The sequence below is a fragment of the Ictalurus punctatus genome, chromosome 10 (assembly GCF_001660625.3).
Source record: "Ictalurus punctatus breed USDA103 chromosome 10, Coco_2.0, whole genome shotgun sequence".
Lineage (NCBI taxonomy): Eukaryota > Metazoa > Chordata > Actinopteri > Siluriformes > Ictaluridae > Ictalurus > Ictalurus punctatus.
The window spans coordinates 24106781-24133492 of NC_030425.2; the positions used below are offsets into that span (position 1 = coordinate 24106781).

Here is a 26712-nt window from a genome sequence, read left to right on the forward strand (position 1 = left end):
CGTGGTGACGGTTATGGCAGAGTTTAAGAGAAGCAGGAAGCCTTGTATTTTGCCTTAGCATTGTCTGGTGAGACGGAGGTGCGGGACTAATGGAAAACTGACCACTGTGTGATCCGGTAAACGTAGTGCACGGCTCTGAGCCTTCCTGATTTGGCTCACCTGCTCTGGCGGCACCCAGGACACGCCCTCGGATCTGTATTGCATCATCTGTGCTTGGTTCTGTTGTCGTCCCAGCCAGAATATTTATACTGTGTCGCATTTTACAAGTGCAAATCTAAGATATTTAAGATTTTAGTTTCTTATTTTGTACGTGACATCTTTGGGGTTTTTTTGTTTTGTTTTGTTTTTATTTTGAAAGTCAGATTTGCCTGTACTAACCCTGACTGCTGATAATATTAGCATTTTTCTGCTGAAGGTGTCACACTGCTCGGTTCAGCAAATTTGCTTCTTATTAGACCATGCGAGCCGATACACTACATTGCGGTGGGAAAAAAAATAGTGCTGATTTCAACATCACAGTTTTGTTTATTCTTTTACCCATAGCATTAATTTCTTTGTTTCTATTAAGCTGGTCTTCAAGGCCAATTCCCAAATGGCTTCCTGTTCACTTTATTTGTTCCCTACGTACATAGATGATAAAATAGAGGCACGGTGCACACTATCCAATACCCTACATGCATTATTTTCACTAATTGGCAACAAGTGTGTGGCTATCTGACCATCACACCTGTATGTGCTTGTTGAACATCTAACTCCAAAACCATGAGTTATTATTATGAAGTTGGCTCCAGTTTTGCTGCTATAACTGCCTCCTCTCTTCTGGGAAGGCTTTCCAATAGATTTTGGAGCATGGCTGCCATAAGGGCAGTAGTGAGAAGGCTTGGTGCACGCACAGTCAGCGTTCCAATTCATTCCAAATGTGTCCAGTGGGGTTGAGGTCAGGGCTCTGTGCAGGCCATTCGAGTTAGTCCACTCCACCCTTAGTCAAACACGTCTTCTTTGAGCTGGCTTTGTGCACAGGGGCATTGTCATGCTGGAACAGGTTCGTGCCTCTCAGTTTCAGTGTATGGAAATTGTAATGCTATGACATACAAAGACATTCTATACAATTGTGTGCTTCCAACTTTGAAGCAACAGTTTACAAAATATGGGTGTGATAGCCAGGTGTCCACAAACGTTTGTTCATATACATAGTATTTGTATAATTCTGGGATTTTAGTTGTTCAGATCTGCTATGGTTTTAACAGTGAATCTTGGATAAGCCTCTAATAAACCTCTGAATCCAGATCCTACTGTCTGTGGCGGCTATGTTACATGGAAAAGAGAAGAGAAATAAATCAAATTAGCATCAGTGTGGTAATTCTTGTAAATTTACCTCATCTGTTATTTAGAAAATGGGCAAAAAATAGAAATGGCAGATCCCGAGATTAATTAAAGCAGAAGAACAGAAAAACAAGGTCGATAGATTAGCTGTTGAATGTCTTCTCTATACAATCAGAGGCCCTTTGAAGTGCTGATGGTGTATAACCAGTTGGACAGGACAGAGGTGCGTCGGGTTTCGTTGTGGTCAAGCAGGGACGAACTCACCCTCGTTTTCCTGGTCTTCTGGAGGCTCCAAAAGCTTTACAAACTCCACGTTGATGTGGAACTCGACCCCTAGAAGCAGAGCGATCTTCAGGAGCATGAGCTGGAGCTGTTGAATACCTGGCGAACACAGTCAGCACAAGAACTCTTTACTAGTTGTTGTAGTCATACCCGAAAGCCTGGATTAAACCTTCTTCTTTAACTTCTGCATTAACAGATCAGAAAGCCTCGATAAAATGATTGCTAAAGCAAGCACAGACGAGGAAGGGCTTGCAACAAAAGCAAAGAGAGAACTGAGGGGAGTTACTTCCTCATAAAAACATGAACTTCGTTTGCACTAGGAAAATAGCATATATTATTTACACATGCCTGGATAGCTATGGGTTCTGTATACAGAGAGATGACTCAATACTCACTGATGTGGTCAATGGCGCCTGCACAGAACTTGCCGTAAAACTTCTTTGCCCCGAGGCCTCTGAGGTCATGGATGGTGAAGGGCCAAAGGTGCAGAACATTGTTCCTGGAGAATGTGTCTCTCTTCTCGATCACCACTACTTTGGCACCAAGAAAGGCCAGCTCTATCGCAGTACGCAGGCCACAGGGTCCTCCTCCGATTATCAAGCACTGCAAAAATTAACAGCAGATTAACACTAAAGAAAGGGATGGGCAAAGGTGGAATAATATAATAATGCAGCTAAAAAGTAATGTACAAGCCACAATATAGAGATTAACGACAATGGATATAAAGAAAAAATAGTATGAATTTTTTTGTTGTTGTTGTTGCTTTCACAGAATTTCACTTAAGGAAGTATTTTAACTTTGTAAAGCTTTACATTGATTTACTCCATTACTCACTGTTACATTCATTCATCCATCCATTTTCTATACCGCTTATTCTACTGGGTCACGGGGAACCTGGAGTATATCCCAGGGAGCATGGGGCACAAGGCGGGTTACACCCTGGACGGGGTGTTAATCCATCGGGGAATGGCGCACAATCACATACACATAAACACCAATGCCAATCAGCCCACCATGCATGTCTTTGGTCTTTGTTGGGAAACCGGAGTGCCCGGAGGAAACCCCCGCAGCACGGGGAGAACATGCACACGAACCCCCAACCCTAACCACTAAGTGCACCCTACTCCCTGTTGTCAATCTATAAACGTACTGTACTGTATAAAGATATCAAATACCTGCTCTATAAAAAATATTAGGAATGATCATGTTTACTAAAGCGCTACAAAGCGCAAGAGGCTAAAGAGTTATCATTTCCACATTCAATTCTAATTACAGCTTGTCATATCAAAGGCATGCGAGCTTGCTGTATCAGGGTCACAAGAATGCAGGAAGTCAGGTTTTCAGCTTACAGAGCGTGGCTGAGAAAGCCGGCTGTGGGATGACTTCATTCCCTAGGGTGCAGAGATAAAAGCCTGGAGGAGGTTAACGCAGAGCTTCTCATCTTCTTACTAATCTAGCTCTGAATCACTCACCAGACCTGGTTTTTCCCCCCTGTCTAAACCCAGATGCACTGTTTGACCCTGCTTCTGATTCAAACGTTCCTGTGACCCAGTGTGATTTTTTTTTTTTTCTTACAGGGTTGTTCACTTCCTCCCCTCCCATCACAGCCCACCCATTTTGGCAAGAGTTACTACGCTTGACTGACCCCAAGCCGAAGAGCTGCGGCTACAGTGAGGACTATCAGCATGTTTGAACAGACGGAGATATTTCCTCTCAGATGTGTGTGAACCCCGATGGCAGGAGAGACTCCCAGAAACAATCGCTGGGATCAATACTGTGTTATTCAGGCTTCGGTTCCTGTGGACCTTGTGCTTGGGTAGATGTTCACTCAGATCTGTCCACTCTCCACAGGGGAATTTATGTTCCTGGAGTCAGGATCACATCAAAAAGCCTGCTAAGTTCAGACTGACCAATAAAAAAAACAGTGAGAAATGAGGTAAAGGAAGACCAGAGCAGTGAGTCTGTCTTTGTTCCAGTCCGTGGCGTGGCGAAAGCTGGGACGTGTTATCACCAGCAGAGACCAGGCCAAGCATGCATTCTTTTACATGGCTGCACCCTGGAGAAACACGTGTAAACACCAATCTTCTGTCTAATCCATCACTGGTTGAAACGTCCTACTTCATTTTCATCAAGACAGCTATTTTTTCTGCCCACTTCTCAGCCAGTTATGATGAGCTGGATCTGCTATACAATACAATTAGACTACAGTTCACTTAACAATGTGATATCATCAGGGATGGACAAATCAGTAGACCGGGACACAAAGATTACATATCCAGACTCTTTTTTTCCTTCATATTTGCCCTGGGGACAAGCAGACTCATTAGGCTAGCAGGCCCTCGTCTCTTGTTCGAAAACCTACTCGCTATTGACATTTTCAATGCATACTTCTTTTATCCGGTATGTATATTTAAACAAATTGTATTTTACATGTTGCGACACACTACTATCAAAACTGCAACTACTCGCTCTTAATACCACTGCTGGACTGACCAAACTGAGCAAAATAAACATTTTCACATAACATTTTAAAACACAACACACAGGCATCTCTTGGTGAGGCATTACGAGGAAAAATAAAGAAACTATGCAGACTGGAATAATATCTTTTTTAAACACCACGGAGGGAACGGTGGCTTAGTGGTTCACATGCTTGTCTCGCACCTCCGGAGTTGGGTTTGACTCCCACGTCTGCGTGTTGTGTGTGCGGAGCTTGCATGTTCTCCCCGTGCTTCGGGGGTTTCCTCCGGTTTCCTCCTGCAGTCCAAAGACATGCGTTGTAGGCTGATTTCCAAATCAGCCTACAATGTAGGCAGTGTGGCACTGTAGGCATTTCCAAATCCGCAGTGTGTGAATATGTGTGCGATTGTGCACTGCGACTGGTTGGCATCCCGTCCAGGATGGTCACCACCTTGTGCCTCGAGTTCCCTGGTATAGTCTCCAGGTTCCTCCATGACTCTGTGTAGTATAAGCAGTATGGAAAATGGATGGATGGATGGATAAACACCATAGCCTATAGGAAAACACTTGGTAGTGATTTGCTGGCGTTTCGTTGAGGATGCAAACTCAACTGTGCAAATTCAGACTCTTTCTTAGAAAAGGATAGTTACTGTGGCTGAGTCAGGAATATGGCAGTGTAACACACTCGGAGGAATGCACAATCTGCCCTCTTCCACATACAAGACCTAACAGATGCCCATGATTGTCTAGTGTTGTTGTGATTGACAAGGTAGAGAGAGAGAGAGACAGAGAGAGAGAGGGAGAGAGAGAGAATGGCATCCTCCTCCCACTTGAGAACAAAGATGACTAGAAATTATTTAGGTGTGAGCGAATCTTTAGAGAGAAGCCACAGAGCAGAAACAATGCTTCTCTTTTCAGGGCTGTCTCTAAGAACTGGTTGTCAGAAAAGATGCTATCATAGCAACAGATTCCTGTGTTTTGGCTCATCCTGACCTGGGTAAGACAGAAGAGGTGTGGTATTTCCTTTGAAATCAGTGCAGATCTGTTTCCTGTCTGATATGTACAGATCTCATCCCAGTTTAAGCCTTTCTCATGCACTGAGATATAAGGTGTGAGGATGCATGAGTTGAGTGAGAAACCCTCCTCTTGTGACCCATAAAGAAAAAAAAGAGGACATTGAGATCAACATCATCATCATCAGAGGGTCTGTGATTTATTCAGCTTTCCCTTGGAGATCCAAAAATTCCAGGATAGCATCAATGTAGCACTATGGTACCACAGTCCAGCCAAATATCTCTTATCACATGGAAAAGTCTGCAGAACAGGAAGTGGCATGCATGACCTGCCAGATGTGACTACTTCCTGATGAAAGCTGTGGTGCCCAGTTGGACACGGAGCCACTTCACACATAAGTAAGTAGGTTCAGGACGACTCCCTACAACACACACACACACAAATCGTAGCCTTTCAGTTATGTGATTTTTCTGTTGTGTTCACTACATTTGGGACCAAATTTCTGGCTTCACTCCACAGTGTGAACTAGAGCTGAAATATTATTAGTCAGGAGAAATTGACATCTAATGAGAGGAAAATGTCAGAGGAGAATGCCCAGACTATTTCGAGCTGACAGGAAGGCTAACTCAAATAACTACTCTTTACAACCGTGGTGATCAGAAAAGGGGAAAGCTGCTACTGTTGGGCCCTTGAGCAAAGCCTTTAACCCTCTCTACTCCAGGGGCGCTGTATCATGGCTGACCCTGTGCTCTGACCCCAGCTTCCTGACATGCTGGGGTATGCGAAGAAAAGAATTTCACTGTGCTCTAATGTATATGAGATCAATAAAGACTCATTATCTCCGTTCCAATACTTTTGGAGGGGACTGTAGCAACAACAATGAAGGCTTCATACCAGCAGGCCAAGGCACTCAATCAAGTGTGGCATATCACCAGCAGGGCAACAAGAGCACAAGCTCTGGCATTCCAGACAGACAGACGGACAGACAGACAGACAGACAGACAGACAGAGAGACAGACATTTGGCCCTGCACTGGAATTATTGAAGCACAGAGACCACAAAATGGAGGAAGTCTGTACGAGCCAGCAGAAGATCTCAGCGGAAAGAATGCCAACGTTTCTGAGACGAGGTGAAACTGTGCCGTCGAAGCCGGTGGTTATGTGGTCCATATCCACACACTGAGCAGACCATAATTTAAAAAAAAAAAAAATGAAGTAATGTCTCACAAAGTCGTGGCTGTCAGCACATCCAAAATATGGCCATTTTACACTTACAGAAATAGAAATAATGTGGAAAATTGGGATTCGACTTTTTTTTTTTCGAATACTGAGAGACGCGTCTGGGTCAAATGTTACATTTCAAACTGCCAACCAGTCCAAATATTTTCCACCAATTTTGGTGCCATCAGTAGCATTAAAAAAAAAAAAGTGAGGAAACATTCTGCCTTTCAGCTGCTTATGAGTATAAAAGGCAATGCAGGATCAAAACTGATGTTATTTATAATCCCTATAATCCCTACCCACATCCCCAAATCCCCAATTTTGCCATGCTGGCTATTTGTAATGCGTGCGCAAGCTGCAGAATAAAGCATCTGATTGGCAGTCATAGCAACAGTAACGACGGCAACAAACAATAGAAAAATAACAAGCATTCGGTCACGCTGGGAAGGTTGATAACATGAGCATGACCTCATATCCTGGGCAGACTGCGATCTGGCACAGCATGTGGAGTCTGAGTGAGGAGAGACATCATGACAGTATGTGAAAGCGCACCTTTCCAGTTCACAGACAGCAGTCATGTCACGCACGTCTTACAACAACACGTCATGGTGAAGCGAGGGAGACAGATGTGCCGCACCGTGCGTCATCACGTGCCGATGTCAGCTCTCAATCTCACATCACTCACTCTTTTCTTCTTCTTACATGGACAGTGTATCTACAGCTTCTAGATGGTGGGCTTCCTCTCTTCCTTTCTTTCACCTCCTTTTCTCTTTTTTCTTACTTTCTTCTACCCATCACTTTCTTCATTTTTTTGGATTCTTCATTCTTTCTGTTTCCCTTCCGCTCTGCTTTTTAGTATATTTTCTACATCTTGTTTTTTTTGTTTTAATTTTCTTTCCTTTTTTTTCTTTCCTTTTCTATCTTTCCTTTTCTTTCTTCAGTTCTTCCTTTCTTTTTTGTTTATTTGTTTCATTCTTTCCATTTCCCTTTCACTTTAGCTTTTCAGTATATTTTCTACACCTTGTTTTTTTGTTTTAATTTTCTTTCTTTCTTTCTTTTTCTTTCTTTCCTTTCTTCAGTCCTTCCTTTCTTTTCTGTTTGTTTGTTTCATTCTTTCCATTTCCCTTTCACTTTAGCTTTTCAGTATATTTTCTATACTTTCTTTCTTTCTTTCTTAAGTTCTTCTTTTCTTTTTTATTTCATTCTTTCCAATTCCCTTTCACTCTACCTTCTCAATACATGTGATATACTTTCTTTCATTGAACCCATTACTTCCAGTCTTTTTTGATTGGTTCTTCCTTTCATTCTTTACATTTCTTTTTCACTCTAATTTTCCCACTATACTTTTTTCTTCTTTCTTTCTCTTTCCATCATTTCCCTTCCCACTTTTTTTTAACGTACTTTCTTTCATACATTTTCCTATACATTCCTATACATTGTGTTGTCTTTTTTTGTGTTTATTTTCTTTCTTTCTTTCATTTAACAGTAAAATGCAAAACGTTATAATTTGTTAGATGGTCGGATCTCCCTTTCTTTCTGTTTCCTTTTCACTTGGTATATTTTTATTTGTATATTTTTCTTTTTACTGAAAACGGCCATTTAATGAACATTTCAAATAATTTTTTTCGTTTTTGAAAATATAATAAGCAAGATCAATTCTACAAAAATCTAGCTCGTAATAATTAAAGAATCCAGTACTTGGTCTTCAGATCAGATTTCAGGTCTTGGATTTGGCCAGGAACTGAATTTTTGCCGTATGTAGGAGGTCACAGCGTGAGGCTGAACTCTGTTTCTCTTACTGAAAACTAGAGTTACCTGTAGTACATACATGTTGCGCTATTTGCGATTCTGCATCTAGAGCCTGTGTATTGTCTTGGCTTTGATAGCACGTAAACATCTGAACACTTCTGAAGGAAACGTGTAATATCCCCTCTGGTGAGTTCCTCTACCCGTGTCCGCAGCAGTATTCAGTTTCAGTGAGTTTTCCATGTGAAGACTAGAGAAATGTCAGAATCGTATATCTCTACCGTAATTTCAACCCCAGTTCCTGCTTGTTGCTATGTAAATACTGATACTGATTCATAATACAGTCACAGCACATCTGGTGTGTTTGTGCCAAAGTGTCATTAAGGTATGCTGCGCTGCGCCTCATCAAAGTGAGAAAGGCTTGAAAAAGAAGCATTGTGTATAATTAGTGGTGTTTTAGGAATGTGAGGTAAATTATAACCTCTAATGCAGGGCATAATTGATCTCATTCACATCAACAAAGTCACTGGGGCATTTACAGCTGCTATCAAATGAGACTTGTTCAATTCTAGCCATGAAACGTTTCACACACGTTAATAAGAGTCTGGGCGCTGAGCCATTCAGGACTTTATTGTTCTGGAGACTTATAACGAAGCAGTCTGCAGTCACACCACCTCAAATCATCTTATCTGCTGAGTGAAGCTGTCTGCACGTGTGTGTGTGTGTGTGTGTGTGTGTGTGTGTGTGTGTGTGTGTGTGTGTGTGGGTGTGTGTGTGTGTGTACCAGTGGCCAAGCCCTTTTCCCAATGTCCCTTTTTTCCACTTTTCTAATGCGTAAGTAATATTCTCTATGTTGTGCTAAATGACACCAAGAGACACTCGAACACTGAGCTTCAGCTTTTCAATATTCCGACTAAACATTTTCAGATTTCACTCCATTTTCTTTCTTTCTCCATTTTACTCTCATTTTTTTCTTACATTACTACACTTATATTTTTCTTCTTTCTTTCTTTCTTCGTTTATTTCTTTGTTTCCTTCTTTCTTCATGCCTTTCTTTCTATCTTTCTTCATTTCTTTCTTTTTATTTCTTTCTGTTTCCTTCTTTCTTCATGCCTTTCTTTCTTTCTATAATTCTTTCTTCATTTCTTTCTCTCTGTTTCCCTCTTTCTTTATGCCTTTCTTTCTATCTTTCTTCGTCTCTTTCTTTTTCTTTCTTTCTTTCTGCTTCCTTCTTTCTTCATGCCTTTCTTTCAATATTTCTTTCTTCATTTCTTTCTTTCTTGCTCTGTCTTTCTTCATTTCTTTTTCTTTATTGATTTCTTGTTCTTTCTTTCTGTCTGTTTCCTTCTTCATTTCTTTCTTACTATCTTCCTTTATTCGTTTATTTTTCTTCATTTCTTTCTTTCTTTCCTCATTTCTTTCTTAACATTTAACTCTACTTTTTTAGAACATTTCTACACTTTGATTATTTGTTTTCTTTCTTTCTTTCTCTCTTCATTTCATTTTTTCACTTTCTTTTTGCCTCCATTTCCCTTTTAACATTTCTGTGTTTGTTCCTTTCAAACAATTTCTTACATTTCTGTTTAGTTCTTTCTTTCTTTCTTCCACTCTACTTATTTCTTATATTTTCTTCACTTATTTCTTTCTTTTTCCACGCGTTGAGATGATTGAGGGGGAAAAGTACTTTGACAGAAATCATTTTTTAAGAAAATGCCTCTCTCAATCCACCTTTTCTTTTGTGACAACTCCTTTATTCCCTTCTTTCATATAATTTTATTGAATGATATCCCTCCACGTCAGTTGTCCAGCAGCCTTTCTAAGGGAGCAGACATCCTGAGTACTCAGGTCAGGGTCATGTGCACTTTTACTGAGAAAGACTGTCTGCTAATCTTCACTCGCACTTACTAAAGTTCCCCAAGTCCTGAGGTTTAATGTTCCTATGATGTACAGCACTCACTGTGAGTAAGGTACAGACCTGCTCTCAGCACACTTACCTTTGTGCCTACACAGGCTTTGCCTTTCTTGTACTCCTTGTGACTGGCTCTCTTGTCCAGTTTGCTCCACAGCGCTTTGGCCTTCCAGCAGGTCAGTCTGCTCTTCAGGTTGCTGTAGAAGGACTCATGCTCCAGAGGATCCAGCTTCAGGTATGTGCACATGATGTTAAAGGCCTGCAGGGTGGACTTACAGGTGGACGTCTGGACGAAGGTCTCAAACATCCTCCCTGCCCGGCCCTTCTCATCGTCCATCTCTCCCATCCTTCCCTCTGTGCGAGTGAAGACACTGGCTCGCTGATCTCTCTCGCCCTCTCTTTCTGTCTGTCAGGTGCTGCTCTTCTTCTGCTCTCTTGGGGGAGAGCTTGGGCTAAACCCTGGATCCGTAGCCCTGGGCTATCTGAGGAGAGCAGAAATCATGATTAATATGTTTTCACTCTGTATTTTAGACAACAATGGTTAGGTTTTCCATCCATCCATCCATCCATCCATATTCTGTACCGCTTATCCTACACAGGGTCATGGGGATCCTGGAGCATATCCCAGGGGACTCAGGGAACAAGGTGGGGGACACCCTGGATGAGGTGCCAACCCATTGTAGGGCACAATCACAAGGCAAACACTCACACACCCATTCATACACTACGGAGAGTTTGGAAATGCCAATCAGCCTACAACGTATGTCTTTGGACTGGGGGAGGAAACCGGAGTACCCAGAGGAAACCCCCGAAGCACAGGGAGAACATGCAAACTCCACGAACAAAGGGCGGAAACAGGAATTGAAACCCCAACCCTGGAGGTGCGAGACAAAGGTGTTAACCACGGTAAGATGTAAGAAAAAGTAAGAGGAAATGAAATGACTGGTACAAAAATAGAATTGAACCTTCAGTTAGTGAACATGATGACATTATTATACTATAATTCAACCGATATGATATTGTTGTCTTGCTCATCCCTGGAAAACCCCCACAACCAGCCATCCATCCATCCACTTATCATACACAGGGTCACAGGGGAGCCTGAAGCCTATCCCAGGGAACTCAGGGCACGGGACACTCTGGACAGGGTGCCAACCCACCATAGCGCACAATCACACACACATTCCAGACAATTTAGAAATGCCATTTAGCCTACAACACATGTTTTTGGACTGGCAGAGGAAGCCAGAGTACCTGGAGGAAACCCCTGAATGACAGAGAGAACATGTAAACTCTAAATGCAGGATTCGAACCCCCAACCCCAGAGGAGCGAGGCAAACATGCTAACCACTAGGCCACCATGCCTCCCTAAAGAAGCTTTCATTTAAATACCTTTTTTAAATCTTCAGTAAAAATGAACGCTCCATCGATATCAAAGCTGGTACTGGTAATGCTCCGGTACCAACATCTGATACTATGCGATGCTTAAGTAACGAAACAACAATGATCTGGATTTACTTCGCAATTATTGCAATCAAAGCAAAGCAGCCTGCAAACTGTGCTCGGTGAAAATATAAAGAGTAGGAACTACAGCAACTTCTTACAATTGAAGTAAAACAACTTAATCATCAAACTCAGCATGAGGAGTTCATCGCTAAGTGAGAAACAATGTGGGGTATGGGGAAAATGAGATCTCAGTCGCTTTGGCAAGTGTGGCATAGTCGTTAGTGCCAGACGAGCTGATTTGACTAGTTCAGAACCTGCTGATTTCCTGGAATTTTCACACACAACGGTGTCCAGAGTGAGCAGCAGTTCTGAAAGATGAAACACGGTTACAGTGGGTGCAGGCTCACCAAAAATGGACAGCTGAATCGGTAATTTGCGGCAACGTTGTAGGACAGAATTTGGTGCCCATTGTAGGAACCCACGTATGAACAGTTCAGGCTGGTGGTGGTGGTGTCATGGTGTGGGGAATGTTATTTGGCACACATTGGGCCCCTGGCAATCGAGCATCCTTTATCAGAACCATGTCACAGCCTCTTCGAGCACTGTTGCTGACAATTTTCTCACAATTTGTCCCATCTAATAATGGCTAATTCCAGCATGATAACACGTCATATCACAAAAACCATCCCAGACTGGTTCCACGAACACGTGCTCGGTGGACTTCAGTGGCCTCGTCAGACACCAGTTCGGAGTCCACTAGAGCACCTTCGGAATGTGGGAGTAGGGGAGATTTGCAAATTTGCTAAATGTTTGGGTCCATGTCAGCGTCTGACGATTAGTCTCTAGTAAACAGTACTATCAGACGTGCAGGGTCCATCAATTTAGTCTTCATTGCACTGTTGGAGATAACACCTGATATAAGAGAGAGAGAGCGTGAGAGAGAGAGAGAGACTACGTGAGAGCGAGAGAGACTGCGTGAGAGAGAGAGTGTGGGAGAGAGAGAGAGACCGTGTGTGAGAGAGAGAGCGTGAGAGAGAGCGTGAGAGAGAGAGAGTGAGAGAGCGACTGTGTGAGATTGAGAGAGAGAGAGAGAGAGAGAGAGAGAGAGAAAGAGACTCCTCATTATGCTGAACTTGCAGAAAAATACCGTTTGTCTTGCGGTTTGTATAAGAACAGGACAGGGCGCTTTTTTTTTTTTTTGGACACACAGGGACATCTCAGTTCTGTGCTAACACGCCCTTCCAATGTGTATTTTTAGTTCAGCCTCTTCTCAGATTTCAAAGCCTCTCCACTTCCCAAAGATAACACACACACACACACACACACACACACACTAAGGAGAGATGACAAGGTATGAAATAGTGCAGGTCGATGAACGGAGTGTTTGAAGAGACGGGGTTGAATCAGGAGTAACTGAGCAGATGCTGAGAGAGCGTTAGGGTTATAGGCACACCGTCGGCGTAATCATGGAAAGCAGCGCTGTGATTCAGGATCGTGACCGAACTTCACCTCACAGACCACAAAACTGTCACATAACACCAGTCTGAATATCAGAAAGGGAATTCGAATCTGATCTACACGCATTACATTAGATCTGGAGAATTCCTGGAGAGCGAGCTGTGTGGCTGTGTGGCTGTGCGCGCTACACATGCTCTCTGTGCTGCGTCTCAGCAAATACACTGTGGAAAAGGCTTGGGTGTACACACAATAGGCTTGTAGATCACTGGAACACACACACACACACATACGCATACACACACATGCACACACAAACACACACATACACATTAACACTTTCAAACTTTTATAGGTGGTCGCTTCTGCCTCATACTTTCTTTCTTTCTTTTTCATTTTCTCTCATTTACTTTTGTTTCCTTCTTTCTGTCCTTCTTTCTTTCGTGCTATCATTTGCTTCTTTACCTTTTCTTACATTTTCTTCTTATTCCCTTCCATCCTCCACCCCTCTCTTTCTTTCTTTCCATTTGCTTCTTTACTTTTCTTAAATTTATCTTTTTTCTTCCCTTACACTCTCCCTCCCTCCCACCCTCTCTTTCTTTCTCTTTCTTTCCATTTTTCCTCACTTTTCTTCTTATTCCCTTCCATTCCTCCACCCCTTTCTTTCTTTCCATTTGCGGCTTCACCTTTTTTCCTTCTTGTCTTCCTTTAGCTTCCCTTCCACTCTCCCTCCATCCCTCCCTCCCTCCCTCACTTACTTTTGTTCTTACATTTCTCTTACATTTTCCTAATTTTTCTTCTTTTTTCTTTCCCTCCATTTCCTTCTTTCTATTTTCTCGGCATTACTTTTGTTTTCTTTCATTTTCCTACACTTTGTTTCTTTCTTCTTCCTTCTCTCCCTCGGTCTCTTTCTGTCTTTCTTTCCAATTTGTCAGAAACATAATAGAAACGAATACAAATCAATATACACTACATGAAATAATGCAAAAGTACTAAACTAATAATCACTTAAAAAACCCAGTCTTTGGTCTTCAGTTCTGGTTTGACGTTTAGGTTTTGTCCAGGATTTGTTTTTATTCTAGGGCTGACGCAGTGAGGCTGCTCTCCGTTTGTGTTAGGGTCACATTGTTACACACTCCTGCTCATAGAGCCTGTGTATTGTCTTGACTATGACACCATTTTATCCCATCTTCAGTCCTGTAAATATGTTAACACCTCTGAAGTAAACATGAAGTGTAATATCCCCGGTGACCATTTCCTCTGTTTGCGGCTGCAGCAGTATTTAGGCTTTCTGACTGGAGTTTCTGCTCGTGCTGTTTTGCAGCCAGTGGCGCCTGAGGAGGAGACGTGTCAGCTCGTGTGGCTTGGGTGTTAAATGAACTCCCCTGAGGTAACGACAGGCGAGCTACTGCTCTTACGGTCCGCATTCCAGCACGCCTGCGTCTGACATCGACACACACCCTACCCTTGCTCTGACTGGCTGTGCTTCAGAGGCCCTGCCCCTCGGATCTGGTTCCATCCTTAGGCACTTTAGAAGCGTGCTGGTGTTTGCACTGATAACTCAGGAAGGTCACGGTCGGTTAAATTAGCCGATTTTGCACAGTGATCACTATTCTGATCATATTTACACTCTTCAAAGATTCTATTCTCGTTCGGTGTCCTTCAGTGCATCTAATTTTATAAACAGCTCTCCCGATCCAGCATTCGAATTTGATTGAACAGACATTAGTGCTTAAAGCACCACAGACCAGAGGTGTAGGTGTACAGCAGGTATACAGCAGGTGTAGGTTTGAACCCTCCTGAAATATAGCATGAAATATAGCTGCTTTGGTGAGAAACAAAATAAACCAATCTGGATCTATTTCCTGATAGCTAGACTTTGAGCACATCGAGATAACAGCCAATGATGTAGGGGCAGTGGTGGCTTGGCGATTAGACTCTGGGTTACTAATTGGAAGGTTGGGGGTTCAAGCCCCAGCACTGCCAAGCTTCCACTGTTGGGCCCTTGAGCAAGGCCCTTAACCCTCTAGGGGCATTGTATAATGGCTGACCCGGCGCTCTGTGCCCAGCTTCTTAACATGCTGAGGTATGCGAAAAGAAGAATTCCATTGCTTAAAGATGTTTATTTCAGTGTTATTAATATGACAAGACTCGCTGACCAAATTCTTTGCCATCATCACTTCTCTTACTGTCTGACATCCACCCAAAAAGCTTGACTGTACAGGTTTCACAGTATTTACTGTTCTTCCTCACCCCCAACACCCCCTACCCACCTTTACCCACCAGGTAATATAACAATGCTAATAGCTAGTTATATTAATTATAGGAAACATTTTCACCATCACATCATCTGTACTAAAATTAAAATGTGTTAATAATAATGCTAACCACAGAGTCTGCATTCCTAGGATGGTTAAAAATAGCTATTAGATCCATGTGCGGGGGCAAAACGCACGGGTTAATGAAACACACAGCAAAAGCACACTGTCCACACAGATTGCCCTTTGAGCTGAAGCAGCATTCTGTTAGCTTAAACACCGTGATTTCACCATATGACGGAATGGAAAGGGCCGTCGCGGGCAGACAGTAGTGGCCTGCGGGACACCAGGAAGGCACACACACACACACACACACACACACGAGCTCAAATACTCCTACACAGAGGAGTGGAGATCAAAGAAAGAGCTGGCTGCAGAGTAAAGGATGGCTTTGGTAACCCTTTCTGTTTATAAAGGGAAGAGATTGTGCTGGGGTAGCGTTAAAAACTTTATCAGATTATCCCATCAGAAGCTCTTTTTGATCTGAGAGCAAAACATCACAGAAGAAGATTAGGAATGATTATAGGATAACTGTCCCCCCCACCCCCCCACCTTCTCCAAAGAATGTATTAGTTATTAAAGATACAGCATGTGTGGCAGCCTGGGAAAACCCACCAGATGTTGCTGTGGCTGAATTCTGGCAAACAGCCAAAAATGACCCAGATCAGTTTTCTTTCTGCTTATAACTGTAGACTTTGACACCTTTACTCTTAGAAATGACGTGGAAATCATTTTTTATGAACTCTCTAATCGTGCTAAGGCTTTCTGTAAAGACTGGGTAGGGATCCAGTTTGGCGAACACGCTAGTAACCTTGCTAGTTAAGCGTGCTTTCAAGATCGTCGAGCTGTGTTCGAGTATTAAGAGAGTTACTTGCACTAGACAAATGCTCGTAAGCCTGATCAACTCAGTTTGTAATCAGTCAGATACCGACGGACAAAATATCTCCGATACTTGTCATGCTGTCATCATCAAAACAGAGAAGAGCACATGCACACACAATACAGATAATGATAATATGCAAAGTCTTTAAATGTTTGAATCACATCATAAAAATGATGGGAAATTTAGCCAACAAAACAGAATTCAATAATTTCATCAACAAATATTTCTCTGGTAGTGTTAGCATGAACAGAGCACAGTTAAAATGCGAATGAGTTTTACCTCCGGTGATGAGCCGAATGATGCTGATGATCATAGTGATTCCACCCATTCCCATTGTAAACTCATTGATAAAGCATTTAACATACACGTTATAGCCAAAACGTTTGTGGAAACATGAACATCACATCAATATGTGCTTTCATTGAACATCCCATTCCAGATTTAGTCCCCCTTTGCTTTTATAATAAGCTCCACTCTTCTGGGAAGGCTTTCTAATAGATTTTAGAGTGTGGCTTTGGGGATTTGTGTTCATTCAGCCAGAAGAGCATTAGTGAGGTCAGGCACTGATCTCAGGCGAGGAGGTCTGGGGTCCAGAGTCTGCGTTTCAGTTCATTCCCAAAGGTGTTCAGTGCGGTTGAGGTCAGGGCTCTATATAGTCCACTTGAGTTCCTCGACTGTTCCTGTTCCTCGCATTGTGGAACAGGTTTAGGCTTCTTAGTCCCAGTGAAACACACAAAGACATCCTATACAATTGTGTGCATCCAACTTTGTGGAAACAGTTAGGGGAAGACCCACATATGGGTGAGATGGTCAGGTGTCCACAGACTTTTTATATCTATTATTGAGTTCTTATAGCTATTAGCTTGCTTGACTGGTCACAAGTTGGACTGGTTTAATCCAAACCTCTAGAACACAAAAAACACATATAAAAGGTGTCTTCACATGTGGTCTGAATACTCGAGTCTGCACTCAGGACCAAGTCTAGGCTCGTTCGGGGGCGGGGATCATAAAATGGGAAATGATTATGGGAAATCCTTCAAAATCCTGGCTCAACTGTGCGCTCGTGCTTTGGTTGAAGTGAACCGCAGAGCACTATTTTCAAGAGGGCCAGGGATCAGTCCTCTGGACTGCTTGAAAACAGCATTCACAATTCTCCAATCGTGCCAAACTCAGGATTCAAAGGGTTCCGAGTCCGGAAAAAGTGTCGAAAGCTGCACGGCTCTAATATTCATGTTCATGAATCAATGTTTATGAAATAAATCTGTACCGTTGGGGTCTGTGAAATTTATTTGACTGATCCCTGGCTACAAGAGCAGTTTGAGAACCTTTGTTTTAGACAATCAGCATGTCTTTAAATACACTTTGCTCCCGTTTGACTTTTGGAGGTAACCAGACTTTAAAACGCCAGAAATTTACTTCTGGTTGAGAAACGTTTCAGTTTCAGAAAACCCGTTGTTTTTACAACTTAACATAGTAGAAAATGTCAGATTTCCCCGCATGAGGAGGGTTCTACTAGACCCTCACACATGTGAAATCATCGAACATTTCATCTGCGTCCGTGTTCTCACTATCCTGCGCAGTACGTGATATCTATTCAAGCACACAAGATATCCATTTTCTCCAGAGTCCAGGAATTCCAGATATGTGAAATACGTATCGTTTTTGAGCGGCCGAGTCAAGACTACATCAAAAGCCATCAAGAGTAAGAGGTATGCGTAGACACGCTCGCTTTCTGTATGCTTTTTGAGATGGATGATGTTATAGAGAAGACAGCCAACATACCAGCTACAAAAGCTGTCCAGAATGTGAAAACACACTCACATTCATTTCAAGACAAACCTTTTGAGGTAAAATGCTGTAGCCAATTAGCTCGGCTTTCATTTTTTGGCACAGAGAGCACCATAACTCAGATTTTGGCAAGCGTGAAGTAATAATGTCATGGAATTAATGAGGCCACTCAGTCTGACCTCGTATTAGCTGTGGAAACTTTTGGGGTGTTTTTTTGCAGTACTGTAGAGTAGAGTCCAGCGTCATGAAATCTGGCCAAGAGCAGGCCAATAGCTGGAAGAAAATCCAGACGCGTACTTGTGTTTGCTGGACAGAGCTTCCCGACTATCAGCCCAAACAAAAGGGTCGGTGATGTCAGTGTGCATGCTGAGCTGAAGGTTACTCATAATGTCGTTAATTGCTGGGAACTCGGAAGAAAACCAGGAAGGAACCCCTCAGGCTCCCACCCCCTCGTACGATAAACAAGTTCACGCCTCAGTAAGGCACGGCAAAGCAACAAAACATTGTTTCACAAAACTGTCTTGCTGGACTCCTGCAAACTCACTCGCATTGGGTCTTACGTATTTATCAAACTGGATAGAAATTTATCCATAAATACTTCGCAGAAGCATTTACACAAGAAATGTGGTATGAATCCAGTTCATTCAGAAAAACATTTATAACTTACAATATCTTCAGGGTTTATGGAAATTTAAATATAAGGGAACTCACTAATAGGAACCTCAATTGACCGATTGATGAGTGACTACAAATTTTATGCATGGGTTATATTGACAAGTTTATTCAATTACAGACACATATTTAGAGAAAGTTTTTGTGTCAATTCATATGAATGGCTTGAATGAAAGAAAGCAATCCATAACAAATCCATAAAGTAAAACTAGCCAACTGGGCGGCTGTGGCTCAGGTGGTAGAGCGGGTTGTCCACTAATCGTAGGGTTGGCGGTTCAATTCCTCGCCCACATGCCGAAGTGTCTTTGGGCAAGACACTGAACCAAGTTGCTCCCGATGGCAAGTTGGCGCCTTGCATGGCTACCATTGCATGCTACCATGGCATACCATGGCAATGATACTATTGATGTGTGTGTGTGAATGAGAACCAGTGTAAAGTGCTATACAAGTGCAGACCATTTACCATTCGGTCAAGACAAAAAAAAAAAGGCAACCTATACAAGGAGGAAGTGTTAGTGTGGATCTATAGTAGCTGATGGCTGAGCTGCATTATTGGAAAATTTAGCATACGCCACACTTAAGAGGTACTCTTTCGCTATGTAATTTTGTCATCCCCCCCCCATTTTCTCTCCGATTTGGTCTTGCCAATTCCCTCCCACTAGCTAACTATCGCACAACAACTACCAACCAGGGAGGGTAAACCAGGGGTGGGGCAAACATGCTTCCTCAGAGACATCCTCTACATTGCATTTATGAGCTCACAGATGCCCACGATTGCCCAGTGGCCACTGATTGACAGGGAGAGAGTAAGAGTCATCCCTCACACCCAGAGTACAGCCAAATTTTCTCTCTTAACTCCACAGTCCTGGATAGCTGTCTCATCCTCATGATTTGAACTTGCAATCTCCTGACAACAGAGCGGACACTTTTCAGTTTCAGTCCTGTCGTTTCATTGTCTCTGTGAGCTTTTTGCCCTACCAAGGTTTGTTGGCATCACTATATGCAAGTCATCTGTGCCATGAATGCACTTGACTGGCGTTCATCAGTCTAAGGGAGTACGAAGAAAATCAGTGTTACCGAAACAGGCACTTTGCTTTTGGTCTTGCGAAAACATTCACACACATTCAACTTCCCTAACTGATCGATAAATAAGACCCAGTGTCTCAGAAACTCACTGAAAACTGGACACTTCTTCCCAAGCTGGTGCCAAAACAAAGGAACGCCGTCTTGAACAAGAGAACAAACAGTGTGCTATCTGGCAGGACCCGGCGAACATCATCTGTCTTCTAGTGAGGAGAAAAATCGTTAATCCACACAGAAGCGAGGGCCGGGAAGCAGCTGCATGCTGTCTGAGAGCCTGTCTGACATTCCCAGAGCCCCGAGCACACACTCTCCTCCAGGAGTACAGATTTATACAGAGACACTTAAGAAGGGAAAAACACTGCCCTGTGCACTAGAGTTTGACAAAGCACTCTGGGGAGGTCCAAACGGGTCATTTACACAAATGAGCCTGCAAATGGTCAGTAAAAAAGATGAGCATTGTTCTGGCAAATGCGCTTCCTTTTAAAGTGAAGTTCTAATCTCATATGTGGACATCTCAATATGTGATGACGTACCCATGTGTAGAAAGATCTCCTGACGCACCCAGATATAGAAACAAACAATGCAAAAACTTGTCTGAATTATCAGTTAACGTAGGGAAAGAATGAAATGAAATGCAGCTGCCTTTGCACTCCTCCTTGGATGAGGTCAACAGAGGACTTGTGTTACTGCTGCTGGGCAAAATACTAGGCCGCGGAGACGAAATGCTCGGAATAGACAAGTCTCATGTTCCAGGAGGGAAAACACATGACCCTGAAGATGTCCTTAGTGCTCAGATTATTCCAGGTTTCTAGTAACATGCAGTATTTACTCCATGTATCTGAGTAACATTATTAAAGCATAATTATAATTAATTGGGGCGATTCTTAATTGTACTCAAGTCCTTTCCGTTTTAGTACACGTTTCACTCTAATTTGATCATCTACCAATTTCCACCACCAGCCAGCTCACCCCTATTGTTCAACAGCTACCAACTGGGCTAGGTTAATACATGCTTCCTACATGTGTGAAGCCAACCATCTGCATGTTTCCAAACTGCTGCTCATGCTGTGTCACAGGGCAGCGTAACACACTCGAAGGAAATCACTATCCGACCTCTTCCTCATACATGACCTCATAGAATGCCCAGAATTGGCCTGTGATTGACCGTGAATAAAGACTCCTCACCACGGGTGACTGTGGCATTACCGGGTTCAAATCTCCAAGAGCAGGGGTGTGCAATCTTATCCGCAAAGGGCCGGTGTGGTGTGGGTTCAGGTTTTCATTCAACCAAGCAGGAGCCACACCTGATTCCACCTGTTTGATCAGCTGATCTTGGCTTTCAGTCGACTCAGGTGTGGCTTCTGCTTGGTTGGAATGAAAACCTGCACCCGGATAAGATTGGACACCCCTGTCCAAGAGCATCCTAATGAACATAACACGCACAATGTTATACCCCTATGCAGTGAGCATACACATGTAGTGAATCTGAATCCCATTGTAACTGTGTGTCAAGACGATACATTGGCAGATTACTGTTGGTAAATCAGTAAGCAGGTCAAAATATCTGGTTACCACTATATCATACTAAACCTACTTGACCACTGGGACAGAGCAAAAAAACTGTTCTCGGACCCACCTGCTTCTCATGAGCTAGTGATTTGTCCAACCCTGAAATTATGATATTGCCTCCTCAAAAGCAACCGCAACCATTCCATGTTCTCCCCGTGCTTCGGGGGCTTCCTCTGGGTACTCCGGTTTCCTCCCCCAGTCCAAAGACATACGTTGTAGGCTGACTGGCATTTCCAAATTGTCCTTAGTGTGTGAATGTGTGTGTGATTGTGCCCTATGATGAGTTGGCACCCCGTCCAGGGTGTCCCCTGCCCTGTGCCCCGAGTTCCCTGGAACAGGCTCCAGGCTCCCCCGCAACCCTGTGTGGAAAATGGATGGATGGACTTCTAGTTGAACATGGTTTTTTGCTCCCTAAAATCTCATGACAAAGTTTTAGGCCGTGGGGATGGAACTGGTGGATTCATACAATGCCAGTGACTTTGGATTATGGCAGCGTACTGAGTTTAAAAAAAACACATATGCACTAGAGGATCAGCCTCATAGATAACTATGTTTAAAGTTACCTTTACTGTTCCTCTCTAGAGACTGCTGTACCGATGGAAAGCTTTGACTCTTTCCTTAATACTCGAGCATGTGATTCACGTTGCCACACAGAAGCCCTGACCAGCAAACTTCCTCTTCGGGACATTTTTTTCTGCCACGCTGACAGACAGGAAACACACAGTCACTTCCAGAGACCGGGTCTCTGCAGGAAATGTCTCAGGTGAAGTCTCAATAAAACATTACGATACTACTGGACAGAATTGTGTTATGATTGTAAACCAGTTGGGTAATGACGAGTGCTTCATTTCTACAAAGCTTTCCGGAGAATACTATGGATCTGTTTTCTCCCCAAGCCATACAGTATGTTTAAATCAAAGCGTGGTTAGACCACTAATTACAGGCTGGGATTCTGGAACGTGTACCTGGTTTTTTTTTTGTTCACGTAAATGTTGACCCAGCCTAAAAATGCTATCAGAGCTGCCTCAAAATAGTTCACTCAGTAAAAGCCTTTTAATGACTGGAGAAGATAATGAATGCTATTTGGACTCAAATTATACATAGAGAAATTCCAAAAACTGCACAAGCCCATAAGTCAACATCTGACTAGTTGGCATTTCTCACAATTTATCTAACAAATATAAACCAACTTCACAAAAATATGCATTTCGACTGCACTTTGGAAGCCCAAATAAGGACAGAAAAGGCATTATTCCAAAGTAACGGCTTTGAAACTGGCATCGGCTCGACTCGAAAGACTTGGGCTGTGAAAGTAAAGCTATAAAAAACAAAAACAAAGCAGTGCTGTGATTGAGTTTTATCCCTTGCCAAAAAATTCATTCCCAGTGATAATACAACAGCGCCTGTATCAACATGGCAGCGCTTCTGAACAAAAATTCCTCTGTCAATAGAAACACATGGTTTAAACCTCGGAAACAAAGACGACGTCAGAGCGCAGACTGTAAAGGGCCCTGAAGCGACACACCGCACCTATCAGTGTCTAGTCTTCTGACTGATGCAAATCTGCAGCACAGAAGGTCAACATTCCTGTAGATATTCCAACGAAAAACGGTCGTAGGTGATTTTTTGGAGCTGGAATTTGAGTGTGCGTGCAGACCTGTGTAAAGTTTGAAGCAGGGATCTGATTATAGCCCTCTGGTTAATACACGCTTGCAGCCCACTCTCTGCAAAAAAAAAAAAAAAGCAATGAGATTTGGACCATCTGAGAACGAGTGGGAGAGAGGGAGAGATAGAGAGAGAAAAATGTGAGATGCCATGCAGGATGATTTTGTATTCTCTCCTTAAAATACCTAGCTAATTTCTACTGATAGCTATAATACATTTCACTAACTTCTCTAAAGAACAGAACCTAAGACTTCGATACAGTACATCGGCCCGACGGTAACCAGAATTCACAGGAACGACGACTGTGGTTTGGTTGGAGTTCACATGAACTTGTAGGGGGATCCAGTTTTTCAGGAGAAACCAGAACCTGACATGGAAAATGAACATGAAATGGTACTTATTTAAATGTATTCATATGTTTATTCCCCCCTCCCCCTCCCCCTCCAAAGCAGCTCACAGGTACGGTTGAACAAAACAACACAGGCTCGGATTCGAACTTTCCACTAGTGCGGACTGAACCTTGTTCTTATTTTTATTCTCTCTTCAGTATTGTACAGCACATCTGTGGTGTAGTCCTTTCCCATGCGTGACATGCGAAAAGCATTTGAAGTTCTTTGTAACAGTGAAGAGGAAACGCCTCTGTGGTTAAAGTCCAGTAGTCCCATTGTAACAATTGTGGTTTTCTCACACAAGAGAAATGAGATTTTTCCTTCTTTCATTTAGACTGTTCGTTGTTTGCGTAGACGCTATAGACTGTATCAGTACAAATAAAAAAAATGATATAGCTGAGATATTAAATAAATCAGACTACACATTAAGCCGCACAAAAATAATATGGATCTGTTTTCTTCCTCAGCCTCACAGCTCCAGGGTCCAGGGTTCAATCCTGAGCTTAGCTACGGGGCATGTTTAGCATGCTTTCAACATAGTAGCTTTCCGATTTTATCCTTAACTCCTTGTTGCTCCAACAAAATCCCAGAAGCAAACGAAATAAATGAAAATAATTAACTACTGAAGTAAAATACTATCAACATAAACAGAATTCACAAAAGTAAAGGCTGGGGCTGATTTCATTCTAGCCCAGACTGTAGATTCACATGATTGATTTATATCAAACACAAATGGTGTATGCACAGAAGTTTTAATCCCATGTTGAGATGTCGTACAACAAGGTTCAAACATAATGTTTTTATATAGTAACGTCAAGTTACTGATAAGTTAGATAGTATCATTTTTTTAGTCCTCACATTCAATATCATGGCCAGCCATCTCTACATATCACTTAAATTCATTCATTCATCTTCATCAACCTCTTTATCCTGCTCAGGTTTACGGTGGAGCCGAAACCTAACCCAGGAACACTGGGCATGAGGTGGGAATACACCCTGGATGGGACCCCAGTCTAGCACAGGGCACTATGAGGACACATTCACACCTAGAGTCAAGTCACTAATTACCCTACTGGCATGTTTTTTTGGGAGGTGGGAGGAAACCAGAGAACCCAGAGGAAACTCCACTCACACAGTAATCCGAGCTCAGGATTGAAGCGGGAAACCTGGAGCTGTGACACGGCAACGCCACTGTGAATGAAAATGTCTTAAAGATGCCTTTTGTAAGATGAGTTCATGTTTTTAATGGTTAAGTAGGAGGGTGAGACATTTGAATGATATTGTTAACTGTTTAAGCCCACCCCAACCCCAAATGTTCACAAATCTCTGCCCCCAGGATCGACAGCAGCCTGTAGAGTGTCGATAAAATGATTAACGAGAGTTGCATTCAAACAAACAAGCATTCGGGACCGGAAGTCAGTTTTCCAGTTGCCTTTTCTCAGCCACATAATACTTTTATCCTGAGGTCATGGCATAAACTATCCCATCCATTTTCCATACCTCTTATCCTACACTGGGTCACAGAGGAGCCTGGATCCTATCCCAGGGAACATGGGGCACATTGCAGGGGACACAGGGACACCCTGGACGGGGTTACAACCCATCGCAGGGAACAATCACAACGCACACACACTCACACACTACAGACAATTTGGGATTGCCAATCAACATGTCTTGTGACTGGGGGAGGAAACCGGAGAACCCGGAGAAAACCCTGGAGCACAGGGAGGAGTTGGGATTCGAACCCCCAACCCCGGAGTGCAAGGCAAGCTTGCTAAAATAAAAAAAATAACAAATCCACCAATCAGCCACTCCGTAACATCTGTATTTCTGTAACACTGACTGACCAACCTCATGGCTACGGAAACAAATAGCTGATTTGCTCTTACATTTTTTAACTTTGTTGTTTATTTAATCTAAAAATGATTGAAATATTACCGTTTCCCCGAGGTGGAGTGATTTCTGGGCACTGTATGAGCAAAACCTCAAAAGGATATCTACCGTGTATCGTGAGAATGTATTCAAGTATCGCAGTATCGTGATATGATTTGATTTTTGAACACGAAATCGTTTGAATTTCCGTATTAATATCCAGCTGCAAGACAGAATACTGAGTGAAAAAGTCTTCCAAGATTGGAATTAGCATTACACGCTGAAATGATTTGATACAGACTAGTTATTATAAGTCAGATGTTTTCGAGCAGAACACGAAAACAGGTAATAAAGTGTCAGAGCCGCAGTACAGTAACCGACAGTACAGACGGACACGTGAAGAAATGAAGAAAACAGTCAAGTCTTTTAAAAACCGTGAATGAAATACTACTTACTTTATCGTTGCTTTTCACGTGAGAATCTCAGCCTCGGTGAAAATCCGCCCGTGTCAGTGAGTAGAAAATACTCACGCGGAACAGTGCGTCTTGCGCGCGGCCAGTGCGCACCGAGCTGCAGGCACGCGCCTGTCACCGCCTCGAGCCTGGTTTATTTATTGTTATTTTTTGAACGCTGAGACTTGAGCGCGCGACGCAACGCTCATTCACCAGATTAGTGTGACTTGGCATCAAAAAAAAAAACAGGATATTACACCCGAGGAGGAGTCAGGAGGAGAAAAGCTAACATGGTTCTTTTTTTTCTTTTCTTTTTTTTATGACATAGATCCACACAGTTCAAAATACGCACGTGAAATGTCTGATTTGTGATGCTGCGCGCATGTCACTGTAAAAAGAAGCAGAAAAAGCACAGAATAGATCGACTAGCACGCGCCTGTTATAATGAGCCCTTCCTCGTGCGCGCTGAATGCACATTTTGGGCGCGTGCGCATCATGCCAGAACTAGCAATATGAATAACGCTTGTCAGAACGCATTATATCACTCTGCATTTCATGGCGAAATAAATAAATAAATGAATAAATGAATAAATAAAAGTTGGACAAAAAGTCATTTCTTGGGAAGTTCTGAGTGGTGATAACAGGCATATTTCATATGTAAAAGGCGCCACCTGGTGGTTCGCTTCTGTAATACAAGTAACGTTTTGAAGAAAGTACTGTACATGGTCTGTGTTAGCATGTGAAATACACTTGTTTGCCAGTTTATCAGGTACATATATTCGTTTTCCATTCATTTTCCATACCGCTTATACTACACGGGAGCCTGTATCCTACCCCAGTGAACTCGGGGCACGAGGACAGGGTGCCAACCAGTCACTGGGCACAATTGCACACACATTCCAACACTACAGACAATTTGAAAATTGTCAGTGCCAACCCTTTGGACTAGGGGAGGATACCGGAGTACCTGTAGGAAAACCACAATGCATGGAGAGAACATGCAAGCTCCACACACACAGGGGAGATGCAGGATTCGAACCCCAATCACAGAGATAAGAGACAAACGTGCTAAAAGACGAAAAACGAGCCAGTGTGCCCCTCGGTACATATATTCTGTCCATCTAACACACCCATATGTGCTTGTTAAACTTCTCATTCCATATTTG

The 26712-nt window shown here is 42.8% G+C and overlaps 1 protein-coding gene across 22 annotated transcripts in view; it reads right to left on the minus strand.

The window, feature by feature from the left end:
• The window catches only part of mical2a (microtubule associated monooxygenase, calponin and LIM domain containing 2a), a 55239-nt gene extending 29234 nt beyond the window's left edge, over positions 1 to 26005 (minus strand). For 6 of the 22 annotated variants that reach the window (XR_001813794.3, XR_006983133.2, XM_047157958.2 and 3 more), the window contains exons 1-4: positions 25550 to 26004; positions 10040 to 10436; positions 2001 to 2208; positions 1588 to 1704 (exon numbers count right to left, since the gene is read on the minus strand). Coding sequence is in view for 20 of the 22 variants with exons in the window: in XM_047157958.2 (XP_047013914.1) it covers positions 1588 to 1704; positions 2001 to 2208; positions 10040 to 10300 (586 nt within the window). In the remaining 2 variants the exon portion in view is untranslated. The other 16 variants (XM_047157959.2, XM_017478255.3, XM_017478256.3 and 13 more) reach the window with 8 other exon arrangements.
• Positions 26006 to 26712: the final 707 nt, after the last annotated feature.